General features: G+C 39.0%; 1 protein-coding gene across 2 annotated transcripts in view; it reads right to left on the reverse strand.

Annotated features, from left to right (window-relative positions):
* The window catches only part of BRINP3 (BMP/retinoic acid inducible neural specific 3), a 197,024-nt gene that overhangs the window by 96,407 nt on the left and 79,198 nt on the right, over positions 1-21,419 (reverse strand). Inside the window, exon 3 of one of the 2 annotated variants that reach the window (XM_036277543.1) lies at positions 9,515-9,705. The exons of the other annotated variant lie outside the window; for it this stretch is intronic. Within the exon in view, the coding sequence (XP_036133436.1) occupies positions 9,515-9,705 (191 nt within the window). The remainder of the gene's footprint in view (positions 1-9,514; positions 9,706-21,419) is intronic. 2 annotated transcript variants of the gene reach the window in all.

The following is a 21,419-nucleotide window of genomic DNA, read 5'->3' on the forward strand; positions in this document are numbered from 1 at the left end:
GTGCCTACATGTGGCGTCTGTTGAAACACCGTGTGTAAGCTCTGTGGCAATCACCAACCTCCACGGAAGCTTTGGGTACCAACAACAAATTCTCAAAGGTCCACTTCAACATGTGTTATAACTAAGCGGCAATTTTCAGTGTTCCAATGTTGACCCGAAACAAATCAACGCCAATTACCTTTAGCGTTAAGAACCAGCCATGCCCAGGCTGCCAACGTCTCGAATAAGCACCCAGCACCTGATTGTCAGCCCCCACACTTGTTCTGCCCCCTTCGGGAATCCATCTGTTTGGGTGGCATCGTGCCCACTTACAAACTCACACGCCAGTTTTAGTGAATACCCAACAAGCTTTCCTAGTAGAATAGTCTGCATTTCTTCTCCAGGTTAAAATAATAACAAGTTTACAATGACATAGCTTAGGTGACTGGCCAATGCCAAGTACCAGCTTCTGCTTTTCTGCAAGAAAACAGGTCCATTGCTATCAGAAATCAGATGCCAACCACGTTGCTTCCGGAAGGTCACATCCTAGTTTGTATCTGGACCCCAACATGCCTACTGAAAATCAAGTAGACGCTAGGATAGCTGGAAAGAAACTGTTTTAACTGTTTCAAAAATACGAATGAGTGGGTCAAATTATTAACAACATAAGGTTATGTGCATACTGAATAGCATTTGAGGAGAACACCTAAAAACAACAAAGCAGGGGGGGAGTATATAGGTAAATTACCATGCATTGTTAAATATCTAAGACACATAGACAAGGCCGTTCCATCTAATAGGAAACTTGAACATACTTATTTTCTCTAAGAGATCTGTTGTTTTTTAAAAATATGTTTTTATGGATTTTTTTAGAGAGAGAGAGATAGACACATCGATGTGAGAGAGAAACATCCATCGACTGCCTCCTGCACGCCCCCTACTGGGGATTGAGCCTGCAACCCAGGTATGTGGCTTGACTGGGAATCGAACCAGGACCTCTCAGTCCATGGGATGATGCTCAATCTACTGATCCATACTCCCGGGGCAAGAGATCTGTTGTTGTTTTTTTTTTAAATCATAACAACTATTATGCTTTTGTGATATTCACAGTCTGCATGCAGATTCTTTGAGAGTTAACAGTCAGTCATAAAGAAAGAAGAATGCATTCTCAACTTTAATTGTAAATCTCTCTCAATTATTCAATTACAAAAATATATTAGAATTCTATGTAAATAGCACACTATTCAGATTTGAAAACTGAGAGATTAATCAACTGAAAATTTAGGGTTCAAATGTCATTGTTGTTCATATTTTTAAGTCAGTTGTTTCAAAACCATGACATGAGTTCCAAAGGTTACCTACATGTTTTGGCAAAACTAAATGTGATTCTAAAAACTAGTCCACATTTTTTTGTCTTCTAGAACGTGAAAGGGATGAATGGCTGGATATAAAAATATGTGATCATTTCACATAGAAATCATGCAGCTGTGTCTTTTACAACTAAAATACTGTGGTAGTTTATGGACAGTAGACTCACATATTAAAGGATGCTTTCAGACAGAATGAGAAATGGCAAAAACATCACACCTTTAATATTACCCTATGATCAATTCATTGGAAGGGATTCAGTGCATTTGATATTCTGTGGACCTCACAATTAAGTATTTTTCTGTCCCACATTTCAAGTTATTAAGACACCAGAATAGCTGGAAAAAAATTGTTTTACTCCCTCAAAAATACGAATTAGTGGGTCAAATGATTAACAACACCTGAAATTAAAGGACTTTCATACCATTATCCTTTTACTTGGATTTTCTCAACTTACATTGCTATGTATATAGTTATTGATGAGAGAGGTAGTGTCCTCCAAAAAGTGAGGATAAAAAACCAATGGATAAGAGAAGGAGTAAAATAATTCTCGTAGGGGGGAATCAATGACAAGGCAGATTGTATTATTCTTTGCAATTATTTTCTGCACCAGCATGGCTGCAAACGTGAGCACATGGATCAAAGGTCCATTGCAGAGAAGAACTATGAGATGACCAGGAGCGATTTCCTTCAGCCGGGGTATTAGGAAGGAAGATGCTTAGGTCAGGGGGATACAGGCAAACCGGATACGCCATGATCTAGGGCAAATTCTGAGGCCATGGCAACATTACAATGATTCTTTCTCTTTTCTCTTCTGCCAGGAAGACAGCATGATCCAAAGAGGAGGCAGCAGAGAGAATCAGAGAGGACCCACAGTCAAACTACGTAACACCAGGAATACACAGCTGCTATCGCAGTTACAATCCGCAGAGATTTTTTTAATGGTCATGAAGCTAACTGGTATAGGTTTGGTCGTATTTTATTTATTTCATGTATCCTGCTACTGACCGTGGGTTAGGCTATCATTCCACCCAGAAAAAGAAAAAAGAAAAGAAAAGTGCATTTATGACAGATGTCTCCCTGGTCGTTCAACTTCCTCCCACTTGAGGATCTCACTGTGAGGATCTGTTTTGCTTTCGTGTGAGCCTTCCTTACAGAGGACTGCTCTTTGAGTAGAAATACTTCCTACAGAAATAACCACTGCAAACATCGCTAAATCTAATTGCAGGTTTTACTTTTGAAATGTCCTTTTAGTTTAAAAATGTTATTCTATTTCTGGTACGGGCAGATCACATTATCCCTTGAATTAAAGTCTTGGGTTATTTTGGGTATTACTGTCCTTCTGAAATTGTATTTCAGTTCTCACGGTGTTTGCTTTCCTCTTATAACTCAGCCTTTTTTAGCGTAATATGTTCAAAGGTCCTCATCCAGTTAATATCTACCTTTCCACTGATATAGTTTTGTAGAAAATAAGACTGTTTTAACAACAAATAGACATAATGCAGGGGAAAACAATCTTAGAAAAATAGGCTTCTCACAAGAAGCAGAGACCAATATATAAAGACAGCAAAAACCAGACATGTTTGGCTTAATACCAATTGGCATCTGTGAGATATTATGGGAAGGAAATAGCTAACCTCCCACAGCTTTGAAAAAAGAAACATAATATGTTTAGCAAAACATTCTAAAGCAAAACTGACCTTATGATCACGAACAGTAGCCTTCTAAATGCATCCAAAAATTTCTAAACAAAACTGCCCAGATACCATTACTCTCTATGAAACAATAACATTGGGGGAGAAAAAAGAGAGAGAGAGAGAAATTGGAAATAAATGGTTCCAAGGTTAGATTAAATGAATCTACCCTGAGTGAAATATAATTAACATACTTCTATTTGGGAACTGTTTATAAACAATGCTATAGTGAACACTTTTGTTATGTATAGTTAATAGATTCCTGCTATTATTTTGGTAAGATTAATTCTCAGAAGGGAGATTTCTGGAACTCTTGAGAGCACTCTAAATTTATAGAGACACTCAAAACAGTGCCGTTCAAACATAATGTGCATATAAATCACCTGGAGATGTAGGTGACAGGTAGATTCTGACTCATTAATCTGAGATGGTATCTGAGATTCTGCATTCCTAACGAGCTCCAAGGTGATGCTGCCACCGTGGGACCATGGACCACACTTGAGTAATGAGGTTCTAAATCACAGGGAAATTTATTACCAGCTTAAATGTCTGTCTTTATCAGTGACCTGTGTGTTCCTTTAAGAAAGGTCTTGGGTGTTTGGCCCATTACAGGTAACTCAGCACATACTTGTCAAACAAGTGGGCAGGACATTTATCTACCTTAGCTAAGTGCTATGAAGAAGAATTTTAAAAAATATGCAATCAAATTTATAACATCCTAAAACTGAACATTTATCTTTTGACTCTAGTTGTCAGGAATCTCATTGCTGAGATCAAGGGACATAGCCATTTTAATCTCATTTCCTTCTTTGTTATCTGATTATTCTTCACAGAAATGGTTTCAAGTCCTTTTATTCCATAACTTTTTTTACAAGCAATTAACAATTAATTAACAGTATTGCCTTAATTTCAAACGTTTCTTCTTGTTTGCCAGATAAATATGAGAGAGAAGAGAGGGAGACAGAGACAGACAGACAGACAGAAGAAATGATGTAATTAATCTTAAGTAGGATGAGTTAATATTCGTTATAAACACTAGGCATTGCAGTCTCCACCCCCCCCCCCTACAGTGCCATTATTTTAATGATTCCCTGGGATATGAAGCTTCAGACAAGGTTTGTTTGTTTTTTTTCTTTTCTTTTAGTTTTTTTTTTTCTTACAACAGACTATGCATCCTAATAGAGAAACTTGTGCCACACATTTGAAATAAGTTTTCACATTTGCTTAAGAAACAAAGTGCATATATTTTGGACAGATTTGCTTCCTTAATTGAGTTACACTTACACTAAAAGCAAAGAAATGTGTACTTGCTAAGAAGGGCCAAGTGCAAATGAGACAGGCAGACATTAGTGGACTTCGAAAGAAGGTGGTATATGATATGAAATTAAAATCTGTGGACACTTTTGCAGAATGTAATTCACACAGAGTTAAGTGAGAACTGAGTCTTTCTGAAATCAAATGAGAATATTTACATTTCTTAAACTTTTGGGAATGCAACAAAATGGAAAACAATGTAACTGATATTCAATCTATATGGTACCTACTTCCTGACTCCTGATCTCTGCTCTTTCTCTGAAGAAGACACACACACCCACCATATATAGTAATACTGCCAGACTAAATAAACTACTGTGCAGGCTTACTTAGTTATACACTATGCTGTCATTGACATTGTAGCTGCTATTTTAAATAACCAGTCTAGTAAGTTCATACTACTCTGATTACCAGTCATGCTTTTTTTTTTCATTGTATCAGTGAAGAAAATATGACCTATATTCAAACAAAACGGAATATCTGATGCGATGCTAAAGTTGAGCAGTATGGTAACCACAAGCTATAGTCTCCTAAGAAACATTTTAAAAAAAAATTTCAAAACACTCATCTGTAAAGAAAAGTATACTTATTTTCTCTAGACATTTAATTATGGCTTTTAAAACTCTGGACATTCAAAGCCAGTGGTCCAAATGGACATATCTTTATGTTACTCAAAATGAAAAATATTTTTGAAAGTTGTAAATGAACAAATCAATATATTATCTATCAGCTCCTAGAGGAAATTGTGGTCCAGTTTTTAAAAATATTCCCAGGGAAGGTATTCCACCCAAACCATCCCTTCATCCCTGACAGCCCAGAGGTGCAGGGGGTCCAGGCAGGTGGGGCGGGGGCGAGACTGGCCAGAGCAGCCCACCTCTCCCTCCTCTTCCTCTTTAGGACCTGTCGTTAGAAGAGACCACGCACTGGAACTTGCTCCTCACTGCCTCAGGCTCCAGACCCAGGCTTCACAGAGGACTCACACCTGGGCTCCTGGGAAGGGGTAGCTCAAGACTATGAGGGTTAGATTAGTCTCCGTCATTCTGGAGATGAGGACCAGGTCACATTTTAAATAATTACAAATAGTTATTATAACATTTTTACAAAATTGTACATGCATTTTTTGGTCTCCGTCTTCCTCAGTCCTTTGTCATTTCCAAATAGTGCTTTTCAGTAGATGCCCTGTCTCCCAAGTAAGCCCCACAATTTCAAATCCTCTTCATTCCTATTAACTTTTTTCTTTCTTCTTCTTCGTCTTTTTTTTTTTTTTTTTTTGGTATGTCTATTATATTCAGTACACAGATACACTTTTATTTCCATATTTGTCATATATTTAAGATAATAAAATTTATTATAGAAACAGTCATGGAATATATTCCTTAGCTAGAAATCAATATATCCCAGGAGTCCAATCTTTCTCAAGATTGATTTTGCAAATTGAGTAGCTTATTTTAGATATTTAAGCAGTGATGGAGTTTAGACATCATTATCCAAAGAGAAGCAGGCTGAATTCTATATTGATAAATAGTCTGGAAGCTATAAGATGAAATAAATGGAGAAAATGATATATATTGAAGATGGTGTTTTATAATTTATTTGTCCCTATAGGAAGATAATTTAATCACTGGCTTTATCTATCATAAAATATTCCATCTAAGGCTTCAAATCTGCTACCCAAAGTTTATGTCTAAGTCAATAATACGATGTACTAAATAACTATTTATTCATATTTTTATTTATTTCCTTTTCATTACTCTAATACTGATAAGTGATGATTTTATACTCGACTTGTTTTTAAAAATGTTTAAATTTAGTTGAAAGTCTAGTTACTTAGGACGCCCCTAGTTATAAAATAACCAGCATTTTGTTTAAACGTTTGCTATATACGTGACATTAATAAGTTGTTTCTTAGTATTAGTTAGTTAAGGAGTGTCAGAGAGAATTAGCTCAAGTTAAATACCACCAATCTGGATTTTTTTTTTTTTTTAAATGGAGTAATACAATTTCATGTTCATTCAGGTAAAACATATAAGGCTAAAATATACTTAGAGCAACAGAAAAGCTCTAATGTAATTACAACAGCAATAATTTTAAAACTGCCTGGAATCAACCTGGTACACATTTCAATTGCTAATAGTTGGTATCCTTAAGCTACTGAAATAATTTTATGTATTGTAGCTAAATTATTAACATCACCCCACAGACTCCTGAAGAGAAATGTGAGTAACATTTAGAGAAGAAAAAGACCTCCAGTGGAAAATACCAGGAACACAAAATCATTGCAATACTCAGAGATTGGCAGGTGAGCATGGTGGTGTTTCTTCCCAACCCCTTGAAAAAAGGCTTGAACAAGATTTTTTAAAAAATAATTAAAGCAATTTTGAGACAGCATATTGTGATCATAAGAAGAGTCAACCTGAAGAAGCGATCCAATCCCACACAGAACCTACCAAACAAAAGCTAATCTTAAATCGAAAACGTGGTATCCATGATGCCAAAACAATGCAACAAATCAAAAAGTCACCGTAATTTCACAACCAGAGAACAAAAGATGTTCATGAGAACCCTCTACTTTGTGCTCTCTCTGTCTTCCCTCTGTCTTTTCCTTTCTCATTGGGAGAATGCATTTTATGTCCCAAAATTCTTCTGGGCCCCCGACGTGGCTGATAGTGGTAGTGAAACCTTACATGTGTTTGGAAACCACTGGGCATTTTTCAACGAAACGTTATGGGAATAATTTTCTCCAGTGACTTCAGCTTCTGTTGCATTAAGCCCAATAGATACAGCTTTCCCAGACTCTGTTTTCCTAGTTATTAGCATATTTGGTAATTTTTTTTGTTTGTTTACCCACACTGCTATGATAATAATAACATAAATAATGCAACATCAATGTATCACATGTTTCAACTACGCCACACAGTGACCCTGTCATGTGACTGTTACTGTCCCCCTTTCTCCTAAAAGAGAAGTTACTTAACCATTTTGAAAGTCCCACAATTCGTTAAAAAAAAAAAAGAATGGGGATCAGGAGGGTCAGAAAGCAACGCCAGGTTTGTCTGATCTGTTTGTCTTACTGTTTTCGTGTTATTTGCGGAGGGAGGTAACGGAGGGGGTGGGCACCACGCTCGCCTCTGGGCCTGCCCCACCTGCGCCCTTCACTGTTATTTCCCTCGGTCACATGCAGACTTATGCTTCGGCACCTGCCCATGCCCTGCACACCTGCTCTCGCTTGTGTGGTTCTCTCCAATCCTGAATCTGTGTCTGTTTAGGCACTTAAACCTGCTTCTTTTATTCAGTCTCCTTCCTCAAGTGAATCTCAGTGACCTTCTGCATCTATCATACTTCTGGTATTTATTTAGTGACCTGGCCAACCTTGGCCTCCCAGCGAAGTGGAGTTTCGCGTATCTATTCATGTAACAAATAGCGAATGAGAACCAATCATGTGCCAGACGCTGTGCTAAGTGTGGGGTTCAAGTGCTGACAAGTGACAGGCAAGGTGTTGTTTGCAAGACCATCTGCAAACATGGCAGATTACAAATGAGGAATCGAATAAGTGAAATATTTTCACATGCTCCTAAGTACAATGAAGAATGCAAAGTACGATCATAGAACCGTAGAGAGTAGCAGTGGTCTGCCAGGCACTACTGATGTTAGAATGGTCAGAAAAGGTCTTTTCATAAAGTCAGGTTTGAGCAGAAAAACCACCGTGGCTGAAAAACCAAGCAGGAGAGGATGGAGTCCAAGAGGAAGGCCCCCGTCAAATCATTCATGCCAAGCCTCGGACACCACAGCGGGACAGGATTCGAGGTCTGAAAAGATGAGATGGAGGAGGGACCCTGGGGGTATCCTGGGAGACCCACGATGGTGACCTGGTCTGGGGATGTCGGCGTAGAAGTCAGGAAAGAGTCTGAGGTGGGATATTCTGGAGGAACTAATGGACCTCACTTGCTAACTCACTGGACTGGCAGAAGAGAAGACACATCATCTAAGACTGGGAAAACCAACAACAGGTGATCTTGCTGTTGGTGTTGTTAATCCTCACCTGAGAACATTTTTCCATTGATTTTTTTTTTTTTTTTTTTTTAGATAGAATCAAAGGGAGGGAGGGAGGGAAAGAGAGAAACGTCGGTGTGAGAGAGAGAGAGAGAGATTGGCTGCCTCCTGCATGTGCCCCCCGGGGGCTGGGGATAGAACCTGTGATCCAGGTAGTGCCGCTGACCAGGAATCAAATCTGCGACCCTTTGGTCCATGGACCAGCACTCTAACCACTGAGCACACTGTCCAGGGCAAGGACTGGTGATCTTCCGTGTCACCTCCCATGAGTGAGAATCAGCCGGCCCGAGTTCCGGAAACTTACTGAAAAACCCACACTGTCCCAGGGGTTTTCTATCCATTTCTACTCAATACCTCTTGTTCTAGGAAAGAATAATTCCATTTCCCAGTGGGACGGTTGGACATTATAATCGCACACGAAATAAAATATATGGAATTCTGGGATATTTTTAAGTTTTAGGCATCTGTCATGTTTTTCGATTAGAAGTTACCTCCCCAAATATCACTTAAGGGTGCTAAAAATGCTGAATTATACATCTCCATAACACAATACATATCTCAGGATATTAAACGTTAGCTTTCTGAATGTGTGCAAATGGATAAACTGGTTGAGGAAGAAGTTACATTGTTAAGTCCTACTTTCACATACGATCATAATGGAAATTTATCATTCTTTCCCTGCCGTATACCAACTGTAATCAGAAATCCTAAAATAGCACAAAAAATGTGATTTCAGATCTTCAACATTGCCCCAGAAAGCCTCCCCTGCTGTCTACAACCGCAGGTGACAACTCGGTCTGTGATTTCACTGCTTATCACTCATTTTTCAAACACAACTTGGTATATCACCTGGTAGTATGGCGTGTAATAACTATGCCCATATTTAAATGTACACTATTAACTTATGCATGGCCCCCAGGCAGAAACACACACTCCCGTCGCGAATGCCAGGCAAGGCATTAGCTCAATGAATGTGTCGCATGAGCTAATGAATGAATTCCAGAATTATTCACCAACTGCAGCTCTCTGGATTCATCGACACTTTTCCTCGACTCGTACAGTTTTATGCACAAGAACACACAGGCACAAGTATTTTCAAAGAGTCGTACCTCCCAAAGTAGCAGATAGCAAGAAATGGGTCCCATATTTCTTGATAAGGTTTTCTGTGATTTGCTGAAGGGTAGGTCGGCGTCCCAAAAGTCTTATGTTGCGGAAGAATTCGGGGGCAAGTGGCAGTGGGGCACCAAGGAAGTTTCTTCTCTCAACTGCCAGGTTATTTACTTTCCAGCGGCCAAACTCCCTGAAAAGCAAATTTATTTTTATTCATAAATACATCATCTAGCTGAATGTTTTCATTTGAAAAGTTCACTTGGTAGTGTAGCCGGGGTCCCTACATGACAGTATTTCTCTTGTCATCATACGTCAGGTGTTACGAGTAGGAGAAGCAACATAGCAACATTTATCATTTATTTAATTGGAGTAAATATTCTAAAAGCAAGTCAGGTAAAGGATAAAATAAGCCACTTAAAGTAACCAGTTTCCACTGATTCTCCCCCCACCCCCAAGAAAAGATGGACTCAGGAAAAAAAAGATTTCATTATGCATCGCATTTGAGTATAGAGTTATTAAGAGGGAAAAACTAAGGCAATATGTTTTCATTTTCTAAGGAAGTTAAAAAACAGAGAATGAATTTATTTTCATCACCCTAATGATTCCTTTGTCGATTCAGTTCAGAGTGAAACTTATAAAACCTCAAGGATATTCCGGAGCTGTGGAAGAATTTTAAAAACATGATCAAATGAGAAACTGGGCTGTTTGTTTTTGTTTTGTTTTGTTTTGTTTTACAATAATTATTGTTGACAACATATTTTGAAACCCAAATTCAACCCGATTAGCAATTTCTCTAGATCCAGGATGACTTTTAAGGGTGAGTGGCCAAATGAGAGAAACAGCAGGTTTGGTTATCAACAGTCTTAACAAATTTGTCATTTTCTGAAATCAGTTAATAACACTAATTTAATAAAAAAAATTATTACCGGTTTACTCTTTACTGTCTATAATGATCAGAAATCTTGCTAGTAATATAGATGAATTTAAGAAAACCTCTGACCTCCAGGGTTCAAAGATGATACGAAGCAAGATAAAATGGGGGATGAATTCATTGCAATGTGAAGGCTTTGAAATATTTTTACGTGCAATAGCTTATTTAGCACAACTCCTCTGGCCAATGTAGCACTGTTTGGGGGTATAAATGTTACTAATCTCACTCACTTGAAATATGTTTTCTCTCCCCTTACATTCACAGACCTTGTAAGGCTACGGAGAGCCTACGGCTGGACAAGCTTCCAAGGACTCTTCAGCTCTTAGGTACCTGTTGGTGCCTCAGTCTGTTCACCTGGATGGTGTCTACAGTCTCAATTTACCACGAACCTTTTAGTTGGAGAAAACACTTTGCTGTGCCGCCAACTGATTCCCTGTCATGCAACAACCCGATCTACAAAGGAAACTCCTTGGGAGTCTAACCAACAAGACGGAAGCTAATTAATCAATCCACCTAACTAAAAGCATTCATCGAAACCAGTGTTGCTAGTCACTGTAGAAAACTGTCATCTTCCTGACAAGAGGGAATGGCTAATCTGAAATTCTTCTCTTGGCCGGTTTTTAATATTTTCATATAAAGAATGAAGTAAAATATTTTGCTTTCTATCATGTATATCCAACAAGGGTGATTTGTATAGAAAACACAGATGTGGATTTGAGACCCGGGATGTGTCATTTCCACTCACCACACATGGCTTGTATGATAACATGTGATCATTGTTACAATCTCCATACATTTTTGGTGAAAACCCAGAGAGAAAACACCCACTTAATCCTGAAAAGTGGTGATAAGTACACTTTAAATGAAAGAAGTCATCTTTGCACAGTTAAGTACCATGTTGTAAGTAGTAGTAATTAGATATGAATAAAAATACTCTGTGTATCTTTTTGGAGGGCCACAGGGTACGGTGGCATTTATTGGTGTCCTATTAGTGGCATTTCTTTGTATGTCCATGTGGCTTACTTTGACCAATAAACGATGAGCATGTTTGGTTAGCCTGGTCCACCACCCACCCCCCACCTACAACTTGCTGGGATGAACGCATGCCTGAGCTAAAAAGAAATCTTGTCACCTAAAGCTACCAAGATTCTGCAGTTACTCGTTGATTTGTTTGCTGGCTTTCTCGCAATAAATCTAGTACGTTATGACTGTGGGCAACATTTTGACCTTGGAGTAACGCGAGAAAACAACAAAGAACCAATGGTTACGCATACATCACAGACTTATGGGTGCAGTTTTTTCCTTCTGGAAGACAAGGTTCACCGCTGCTGCAACTCGACCAGGCATGCATTAAATTTCGGAAAAAGAAAGCAATGGAGTGTTGGACTGAAAACATGCTGTCATGTATAGTTATCATGAGAGCCTTTTACCTAAAGGCATCGACCGTGTCTTCCCAGCAGACACACTGTGCTTCTATTAAATAAGAACACTGTTGTCTCTGGACAGCGCTGTGTTTTACCTGAAGCCTTCACAGGACATAAATGTCTTCCCATCATAACTTTGGCCATCTCAAATGCAATAGGCACAATCATTAGAGTTTAATGTAACTTGGCCCTTTCGAAGCACCGCTATTTTGTAGAGCACACAAATGGGCCATAACCAGCTCAGCCAGAACATTACTTTGAAAATGTTTTCGTTGGCACTAAGGAGCCTCTATTAGTTGATTAGGGTTGTATGTTTGCCTGCTCAAAATTCTGACTTGCAAGCATTTATTATTCTGTGTGTCCATGTAATGTTTATTTTTCTACCACAATATGTATTCATGTTCATCCTAACTCATCTCATGAAAAGATCTAACGGCAAGAATGGTATCAACACATTTTATCTCAACAGAGCTTACATCATTGCCACATGGCCATTGCTCTTTTCAATTAGTATTCAAATTATATGTAAATACACAACTGTACTCATTGTGGTTAAGATATATCCACTACCATGATTACTTTCTTTTTTTCATCCTCACCTGAGGACATTTTTTTTTTTTTTTTTTTTGCATTTATCTTCAGATGGAGCAGGAGGGAGAGAAGGGGGAAGAGAGAGAGAGAGAGAAACATACGTGAGAGAGACACATCGAGTGGCTGCCACCCCATGACCCCAACCAGGGAACCAGGGCCGGGGACAAACCGCGACCCAGGTACGTACCCTTAGTGGGAACCGAACCCGGGTCTCTCTGTCCCGGGGGTCAACACTAACTGCTGAGCCAAACCAGCCAGGGCTACCATGATTTCTTTAAAATCATACATAGCTATTTGGTTCCCCCAACACATAGACGCTACCACTGTTGACATTAGATACGTTCGACTCACTGTCGAAGAAAAAGCAGCACAAAAATTAGATGGAGCAGTTGTTGAAGTGACTAATCTTTATCCGTTAATTTTCACCAGATAAAGTGGCTTGTCTAAGCCCTCAAGGCTATTATTACATCACCTTTCACAGTACTACACTGGTCGGCTTATCATTTTAATTCTGTCCGTTTTCACCGAAATCTGCAGGCACACGAGAATATTCAAACCAAACAGAACACCCAGGCAGGACCCTACCACGGACAAAGCCAGCGTGAGCATCAGAAACCGACCTGCCAGTCTGCAGGAGCAATAACCTGATTACATGTGTAAAAGCCCACGGATCGAAGAAAGGCCACTAATAATCAATGCTAGCTTTTCTCTGCTTTGATTACGTGTCACTGTGAGAAATAAAACGGGCGCCCGCACCTCACCCACGATGCTGCCTTCCTTCCACTTGGCCAGGAGAAAGGGAATCCTGCCCCGGGTTCGGACGCCAGTGGCTCCAAAGTGAGTGTTTTCAGAGCAGCTCAATGCTAAGCACTTGGCAGGGCAGAGGGGCCCCTTGCTTGCCCTCCTGACACTTGATGCACCAATAGCACATGTTTTAGCATTTAACAGCGCTGTGGGTTTGAAAGCTTGGAAGGTACTTTTGGATGAGGCCGGGCGTTTAGCGGTGTAAATCTAAGCGCATAAAAGCACAAGGACAAGCACGAGTTATGTAAAATGTGCACATGCGGGACTTCTGAGAAGCACCGTCCATGACGGGTGTATTTCAGGGAGGCTGCCAAACGCAGAGTAGAAAACACAAATGAGCGTGTTGCACAGAAGAGGGCCCCTGGCCGCAAAGCCACAAGAACACATTGTAGCTCCGGCCTCTTGGTTGCAGACGCGTAGGCAGCCTGGGCAGAGGTGGGAAGGTGGGCCAGGTATAGAAACGCAGCAGGGCAGAGAGCCCCAGATGCCCAGCAAGGGGCGAACCTGGGAAAACAAGAGCCTGGAGGAAGGGGAACCTGCTCTCCCCAGCATATCCAGAGTCATGTGGGTCAGACCCCCTGACTTTTCACATCCCTAGTCTTGTTGTTTGAAAGCCCTGACTTTACCTCCCTGAAGATAGCATCAAGGCTTCAGTTGTATTTTAGCTCGAGGCCCAGAAAAGCTGCAACAACAGATACATGATGCTCTTGGGTGCCTGGGGACCAGCTGCATCGATGGATGGCCCTCTGCCCTGGTGCTGAGAAATCAGTGGAGGCCAGGACCCCGCAGAAGCACACCTGGAAAGCTGATGAATATTCTATTGAGCCCCTCCCCTAAGGTCTCCCCTTGATTGCCACCTGCAAGTGAGAGATACATACCCTCAACACGCAGCACCCAGTGTGTGGTCTCCCCCAGGCAAGGACAGACATGCTCTGCCCTTCCCCCTTCTTCCCTCTAAGGGACCCCAGAGACTTGCAACCAGGGGAGCAATGGGCAGCGGCAGCTCGTCCCAGGCTGACCCCCTGAACCTGTCTCCAAGGCCCCTTTTCTCTGACCACCCACTGAGCCAAAGCAGCCCCGCCCAGGTCCCCTGTGGCTTCTTCTCTTTCACTGTCCTGAGTGTGTTTTTGCTGCGACCAATAAGTTCTTGCTGGTTTTGCTGCACTTTGTCTCGACTGAAATCTTTCCTTCAAGAAGACAAGAACCGAGTTCTCTCAGTGTCACTGGTCACATCTGGACGATTGCATTAAATTAAATTAAATGGACGGGGGCTTACAGAGAATGTTTAAATCATGGTCCGGTGTGGCTAGGGATATATACTTATAGCTCCTAAAATATGTTAAATCTTTAGGGCTATAAAACCACTGAAAGTTATTTAATTTTCTCTTATATTGTTTTAAGTCATATTTGGTAGTATAATAGATAGGGTTTTATTTACATTTTAATAAAAAAAAATACAGAATTCAATGACGATAGTCACTGCTATGATTCCCAAAGTTAATTCATTTAATAGGAATATAAAGGTACCACATGTTCGTACCATTCCAGATATAAATAACATAACAACTTATATTATCTATGTGTTAGTTGAAACAATAGTTTGAACAGATGTTAGCAAATTTTGATGTGAAAAATATACATCCAATCTAAGTGAAAGAGAGAGAGGAATAGGTGACAAGCACACTCAATTCCTTCTAAATTTTGGAGTATAGTGTAATATCTGTTACTATTTATCACAATTATTCATCAGTCGTATACATGTAATTATACAGATTTGGTAATTATTGATCAGTGTTGAGAAGCCAAGGACAGATATACTAAGCTAAAATAAATACCCAGGCTGGTTCTCTCTACAAAAATAAATAAATATAAGGTCTGTATATTTTAAAAATATGTTTTTATTGCCCTGGCCGGTTTGGCTCAGCAGTTAGAGCGTCCGCCTGTGGTCCGGAGAGACCCGGGTTCGGTTCCCGCTAAGGGCATGTACCTCGGTTGCAGTTTGTCCCCGGCCCTGGTTGGTCGTGCGGGTGGCGGCCACTCGATGTGTCCCTTCACATCGATGTTTCCCTCTCTCTCTCTTCCTCTCTCTCCCTCCCACTCTATCTGTACAAAAAAATGGAAAGGTGTCCTCGGGTGAGGATAAAAAAAATATATATATGTTTTTATTGATTTTTTTAGAGAGAGAGGAAGGGAGAGAGAGATAGAAACACCCCTAGGCTGCTCCCCACATGCCCCGTACTGGGGATCGAGCCCACAACCCGGGCATGTGCCTTAACTGAGAATCGAACCGGGACCTCTCAGTCCCTGGGACAACGCTCCATCCACTGAGCCACACCAGCAGGGTTAAGGTCTCTATTTTTTATATTTCTAACTCAACAAGTAAATCTTTATCTTAATAAATAAGGGGAAAATATTTGCATTTCACATAGGAATTTAAATATTTTGGGGAGGTAAAGTGTTACAAAGGACAGTGGGTTGCCTGGCTGGTGTGACTCAGTGGTTGAGCATTGACCCTGCACCAAGAGGTTGCTGGTTCAATTCCCAGTCAGAGCACATGCCCAGGTTGTGGGCCAGATCACCAATTAGGGGCATGCAGGAGGCGGCCAATCGATGTTCTCTCTCATCAATGTTTCTATCTCTCTCCCTCTCTCTTCTTATCTTTCTAAAATCAATAAAGAGAAACATTAAAAAAATAAAATAAAAGACAATGGGCTTAGTGGTCAGATATCTGAAGTTTCAAATCCCATCCTCACCAGTTCAATTCACAAAATTCAGAGCTCTGTGTCTGTTAGCAAGTTATTAACGTACGTTAAAATACTTCTGAATGTATAGATTTTTAACCGTGTTTTCTGATGCATTGACTGGAGGGAAACATACATTAAAAATGGTAACTTCCAAAATGAATCATCACATCACCGTCGAAATGAGGAGAGCACATTCCGAGGCATGATTTTATGGTGGAAGATATCGTGAGAACTCTAACAAGTAGACACCGTATTTTAATATTCCAAGTTTGAGCATTAGGGGCAGATGCAAGTTCACTTTTTGTTAACTTTAATAGTGAGGTCATGCCACCTATTAAAGAAGATCCCCAGTGAATAATTTAATTTAATACTTTTTCTTTCTTTTTTTAAGATTGGGGACATTGGTTAATACAATTATATAGCTTTCAGGTGTACAATGCTATAATGCATTATTTGTATATTGTATTGTGAGTCCACTACCCCTAGGCAAGTCTTCTTCCATCACTATTTACCCTTTTCTACCCCCTCCTCTTCCCTCTAGTAAGCACCATGCTGTTATCTATGAGTTGTTTTAATTTATTTATTTATTTATCTTTTTTGCTTAATCCCAGTCCCCCAACCCCACTACCTTCTGACAACTCTCTGTTCCCTGTACCTATGAGTCTGATTCTATTTTGTTTGTAAGTTTATTTAGTTCATTAGGTCCACATAAAAGTGAAACCGTATGGTACTTGTAGAAACAATATTTGATGTCCCCATAAACATGGTTAAATGATGTGACGACGCTCCCGATGACAATTTCATTACACTGTTCACAAGACAGAAATATTTCACGTGGGGTCAGGGTGGCTGACAGCTTAAAGTAATTTTTTAAAATTATTATTTAAAAAATTGATATATTCTACTTAAAAGGCTGCAACTAGGTAAAACAAAAGAAAAGAAAAGTCAATAAATACTGAAAAGGAAGGAGTGAGAAAATATAAGTTAAATGCGAAGAAATTGGGCTACATTTTTATGTCATTATTTCACAGACACAGAATAAAAATGAGCTTGTGGTATCAGAAGCCAGTCATCTGCCCCGTGTATTCATTTTAGACTAAAACAGCAGTGAAGTATTCTAACAAGTGGCCTCACTCGTTCTGGTTTGAGCTTGAATAGCCATTTTATAAAGTAGGTTCTGGCATTTTTCAGAAAGAAGGAGGTCGATTCAAAGGTAGCAAATCCAGAAGTCCAGATGGTACGGAATTCACCCAACTCAAATGAACTACCCTGGACTTGGCTCATCCCCATTGTTCGGTTATTCATGTGATATATGTGAAAATCTGGCAAATTGGAAAATTGCCGGTAATTTGCCCAGTCAATGGAAGATGACTCAGTTCTTCTAATTACAAACCTAGACACAATAAGTACCTTCTCTTTCCCCCCAGGTATTTTAAAAAGCAACTAACTCTATAATAAAAACATTAACAATCAAAAGGAAATCACAGATAATTTAAATTTTTCCCCATGAGTTGGTAATTCAAATAGTCATTCATATAAAAGTTAGGAAGTACATAGTCATCTCATAGAGAGGTAACATTGTGTATAAAATAAACTGATTTTTAAAAAGTTCAAAAAAAAAGGGGGAAACCTGTACAGAGGAAGGATTGTATATTCACATATTTTGCACTAAATTTACTTAATGACCTTGAATAAATTACTTTGTCACCTAGATTTTTAATGTTCTATGCTATAAAATCAAGTACATTTACTTAAAAATAATGTGTCATTTTTTTCTTTCTGATTTCCCCTTTTAAATTTATATAATTGTGTAAGAAAAAAGCACACCTTAACCTTCTCAAGATTAAGAAATCTCCAGATATCTTGTGTGATTTTGACAAGGACTTACACGTTAAACATCACCTGTACATCATATCTCACGTATGTACTTGAACAATGAAACATCGTTTGCTTTGCAATAGTCAACGGATACTCAGAAAACAGGATCCCAACAGTAAATCATAACTTTAGATCTGTTTTCTCATGGATGACTTGCAATAACACTGGAAGGCACTTGTAATTGTGACCGCTAGTTTACAGATGACGCAATAAGGCGGAGTTGAGATACCTGCGCACTCTGGAACAGGTGACAAACCAGCGAGGCCCAAATGAAGTCCTCTGTGGACCACACATGCTGCCGATGGGGGGAGGGGGACAGGGTCAGGAGGGAAGGGAAGGGAAGGATGTTGTTGGAAAGTGGAATCTGAATTTAAATTAGCCATTCTGGAGGCTACTGAAACATTCTGGTTGTGAGTCAAGTGTGGCCAAAGATTGTGAAAAAAACAAACAAAAAAGTACAATTAATTTTTATATATGACCTTGTGAAATACATCTATGATCTCTTCAAGGTGATACATGCTTTTGGAATGAAAGCTAAAGCGGGGGGTGGGGGGAAGGGGCAGTATTTTAGGGAAAATGGTCTTGACCTTGATCTTATGGATCAATGTAATGTAGCAACCCTCTCTGCCGTCTATCCAGGTAGATCTGTTTTGTTTTTTACATTTTTTTTTGTGCTAGAGCTCACTTATCTTTGCACAGATAATCCAGATTCATGGCACAACAGTCACAGTCAGAGTCAGCATGACGTAAAGGGACCAGATCGGGATAAATGGTTGACATAAATGTTGTATCTCAAAAGTAGATGGGCTAATTCCTATGCCTAAAATTCATAAAATATTTTTACGACATTCAGATAAAAAGTACGATTATAAAATAATATATTACGTCAGTCTTTATCACTGCTCAATTTTTATAGCCTTGCTTCACCGTGAAAATTACAACGGACAGTACTAATTTCTCAAATAATAAATCATCTCTCTGAAAAATGTATGGACCTGAGGAGCAAGGCCTCTCTGAATCCTCGAGTCTCTACCGAGTGCAAAATACTGTGGCGTGTGTAGTACGTGGTCACTTTACAGGTTCGGAAACCAAACTTAGTGAGGCGTCCCTACATGATATTGCAAAACTCTGACTGACAGTTAAGAATACAAGTGAAATGTTAAAACATATAATTTATATCAAAACATGCTTAGTGTTTTATTTTATGTGAATGCACTATGATGAACTGAACCTCCTATTAAAGACATCTTTAAATAGTCCCTAAAAATGAGAAAACATTATTAGTCAAATGTAGGAGGGAATGTCTAGACGGCCGCAGAATTATTGTGTTATGCGCCCATCTCTCTCTGTCCCCACAAATAGCCTTGTGCATAGATGCACTTATACGTGATCATAGATAGAAAGAAATGCCATGTATTTATTGAAACTTGCGATTATCATAGTATGATGATATTTACTCCTTTCATTCAAATTCAAATTTTTCTTTCTGTAATTAAAATGTTTTTCAAGGGTAGGTTATACTCATCAATAATGCTAAGTATGGCTCCTTTCTGAAGAAAAGCTTCTGTGGGTAAAACTAGTTTCTTTTTTTCTTCTTTCTTATATCTGGCCTTTGAAATAGTAACAAAATAAATAATGAAAGACAATGAACAAAGTTTCTATTTATAGCAAAATGGTGAAATGTCTCTATCATGGAAATAACTAAATACGTTGAACTAAAATAAATCTTTTTTAAATATGCTGAACTGGCAAGAAAATGAAAATTCTTCAGAAGCAAAAATGTGAAAAAGCTAGAACACGGGAACATAAGGAAATAAATACAAGGAAACACTTAGGACTGAACAAGGGTTGCTAGGTATCAGCAACTCTTGGATAATCTAAAGTCATTCCAAGCATGACAGTTGTAAAGCTTACATTAGAACCCCCCCAAAAAATGTTAAAAAAGAGTGAAAAGTAGTTATACATGCACCTGTCATTGAAAAGAAATAAAGATAAAACGAAAGCAAGCAAGAAAAAGACAAAAAGAGAGAAACAAGGAATAACATGGAAAAATACAATTGAGAGAATCAACAGACAGAAGTTGGTTCTTGGGTACAAGTCGGTTTTTAACCCTAGAGCCCACTCGAAAGCCCCTGTGTCTCTCTGCAGACACTTGGCTTTTCCTACCTTCTGCGCTTTGCTCTGGGTTTGAGGCTGCAGGCGGAATTCTAGTAAGAGGACCAATGAACTTAATCGGTAAGTACCAAGACTCGTGTGTTAGTATTTAATATAATTTTTGTTTGGTTTGAGAAAGTAGGACATTTATTTTAATTACCAAGGAAGGCTTCATGAAAGACTTAGAAGTTAAACTCTGCTTTGAAGACTGGTGAGGATTTTTATAGAGGACCAATGTGGAAAAGTCATTCGAGGCTAAAGAAAGATCTGAACATGAAAATGGATAAATAAAAGTGCACTGGATATTGACGGACACGATTAATTCTAGGTTACTGAAAGGCAGACATGATAAAAAGGAATATGATAAAATTAGGGGAAAAAACAACAACAATAACACACAGCACAGTGGCTACCAGCAGAGTATAATTGATTAAGAATTTGCGAGTTAGAACAATAAGAATAAAATAGAAATAATAATAATAATACTCCTTTTGAGGATTCAAAGAGTAATGTTCATAATGAGTTAATCACAGCGTCTGGCACATATCACTATTAATAATACTGTTATCTTGAGTAGATATAGAATAGAGATTGCTTTTCCTGTGAGAAAGTTTAAGTCATCATAGTTTTATTTAAAATAAACTTTCTTATATGAAGTGATGCTGGTTTGATTTTTAGGTAAAATAAAAACACAGACAACTGGTGACATTATATAGATAACACTGAGAGAGAGGGAAAGAAAGTAAAGAGATAAAAAAAAAAAGTCAATGTCATTCCCACAGATCAAAAAGAGTTTGTAAAGATTGAAAATGGCAAAATGGGTGAGGATAGTACCCGTTGAATGAACGCTTCAGGGGTTAGGGCAGTGATTTTCAAACCTTTTCATCCCGTGGCACACATGAACTGCTTGCTCAAATTCTGCAGCACACCAAAAAATTCGTATTGTTGCCGAAATGACAAAAAAAAAATTGGTATAATTTTTATTCATTCACACCGGATTGTTGTGCTGGCTATCATTTGACAATCTAAGGGACAGTGCTGCTGACGAAATGGTCAGGCATTATTACATGTTTTAAAAACCCTTGTGGCACAACGGTTGACAATCACCGGCTGAGGGGCATGGTGATTCTAATTTCTGAATATAAATTCAAACGATATGATCTCTTAATCAGACAGAATATTCATTTATTCATTTATTTGGTACGTGCCCCTAGCAGGAACCGAACCTGGGCCTCTCCAGACAAAATATTTAAAATCAAGACTAACCAGGAAAATCCAGGATGTATGATAATTATCTCTTAGGTCACCTTGTGGATGAAAACACTTAATAATAAAAGGATTTTTATGTTTAAGTAACTAACCACCTTTGAAATGATGC

Source organism: Molossus molossus, unplaced genomic scaffold (assembly GCF_014108415.1).
Source record: "Molossus molossus isolate mMolMol1 unplaced genomic scaffold, mMolMol1.p scaffold_m16_p_23, whole genome shotgun sequence".
NCBI classification, from domain to species: domain Eukaryota; kingdom Metazoa; phylum Chordata; class Mammalia; order Chiroptera; family Molossidae; genus Molossus; species Molossus molossus.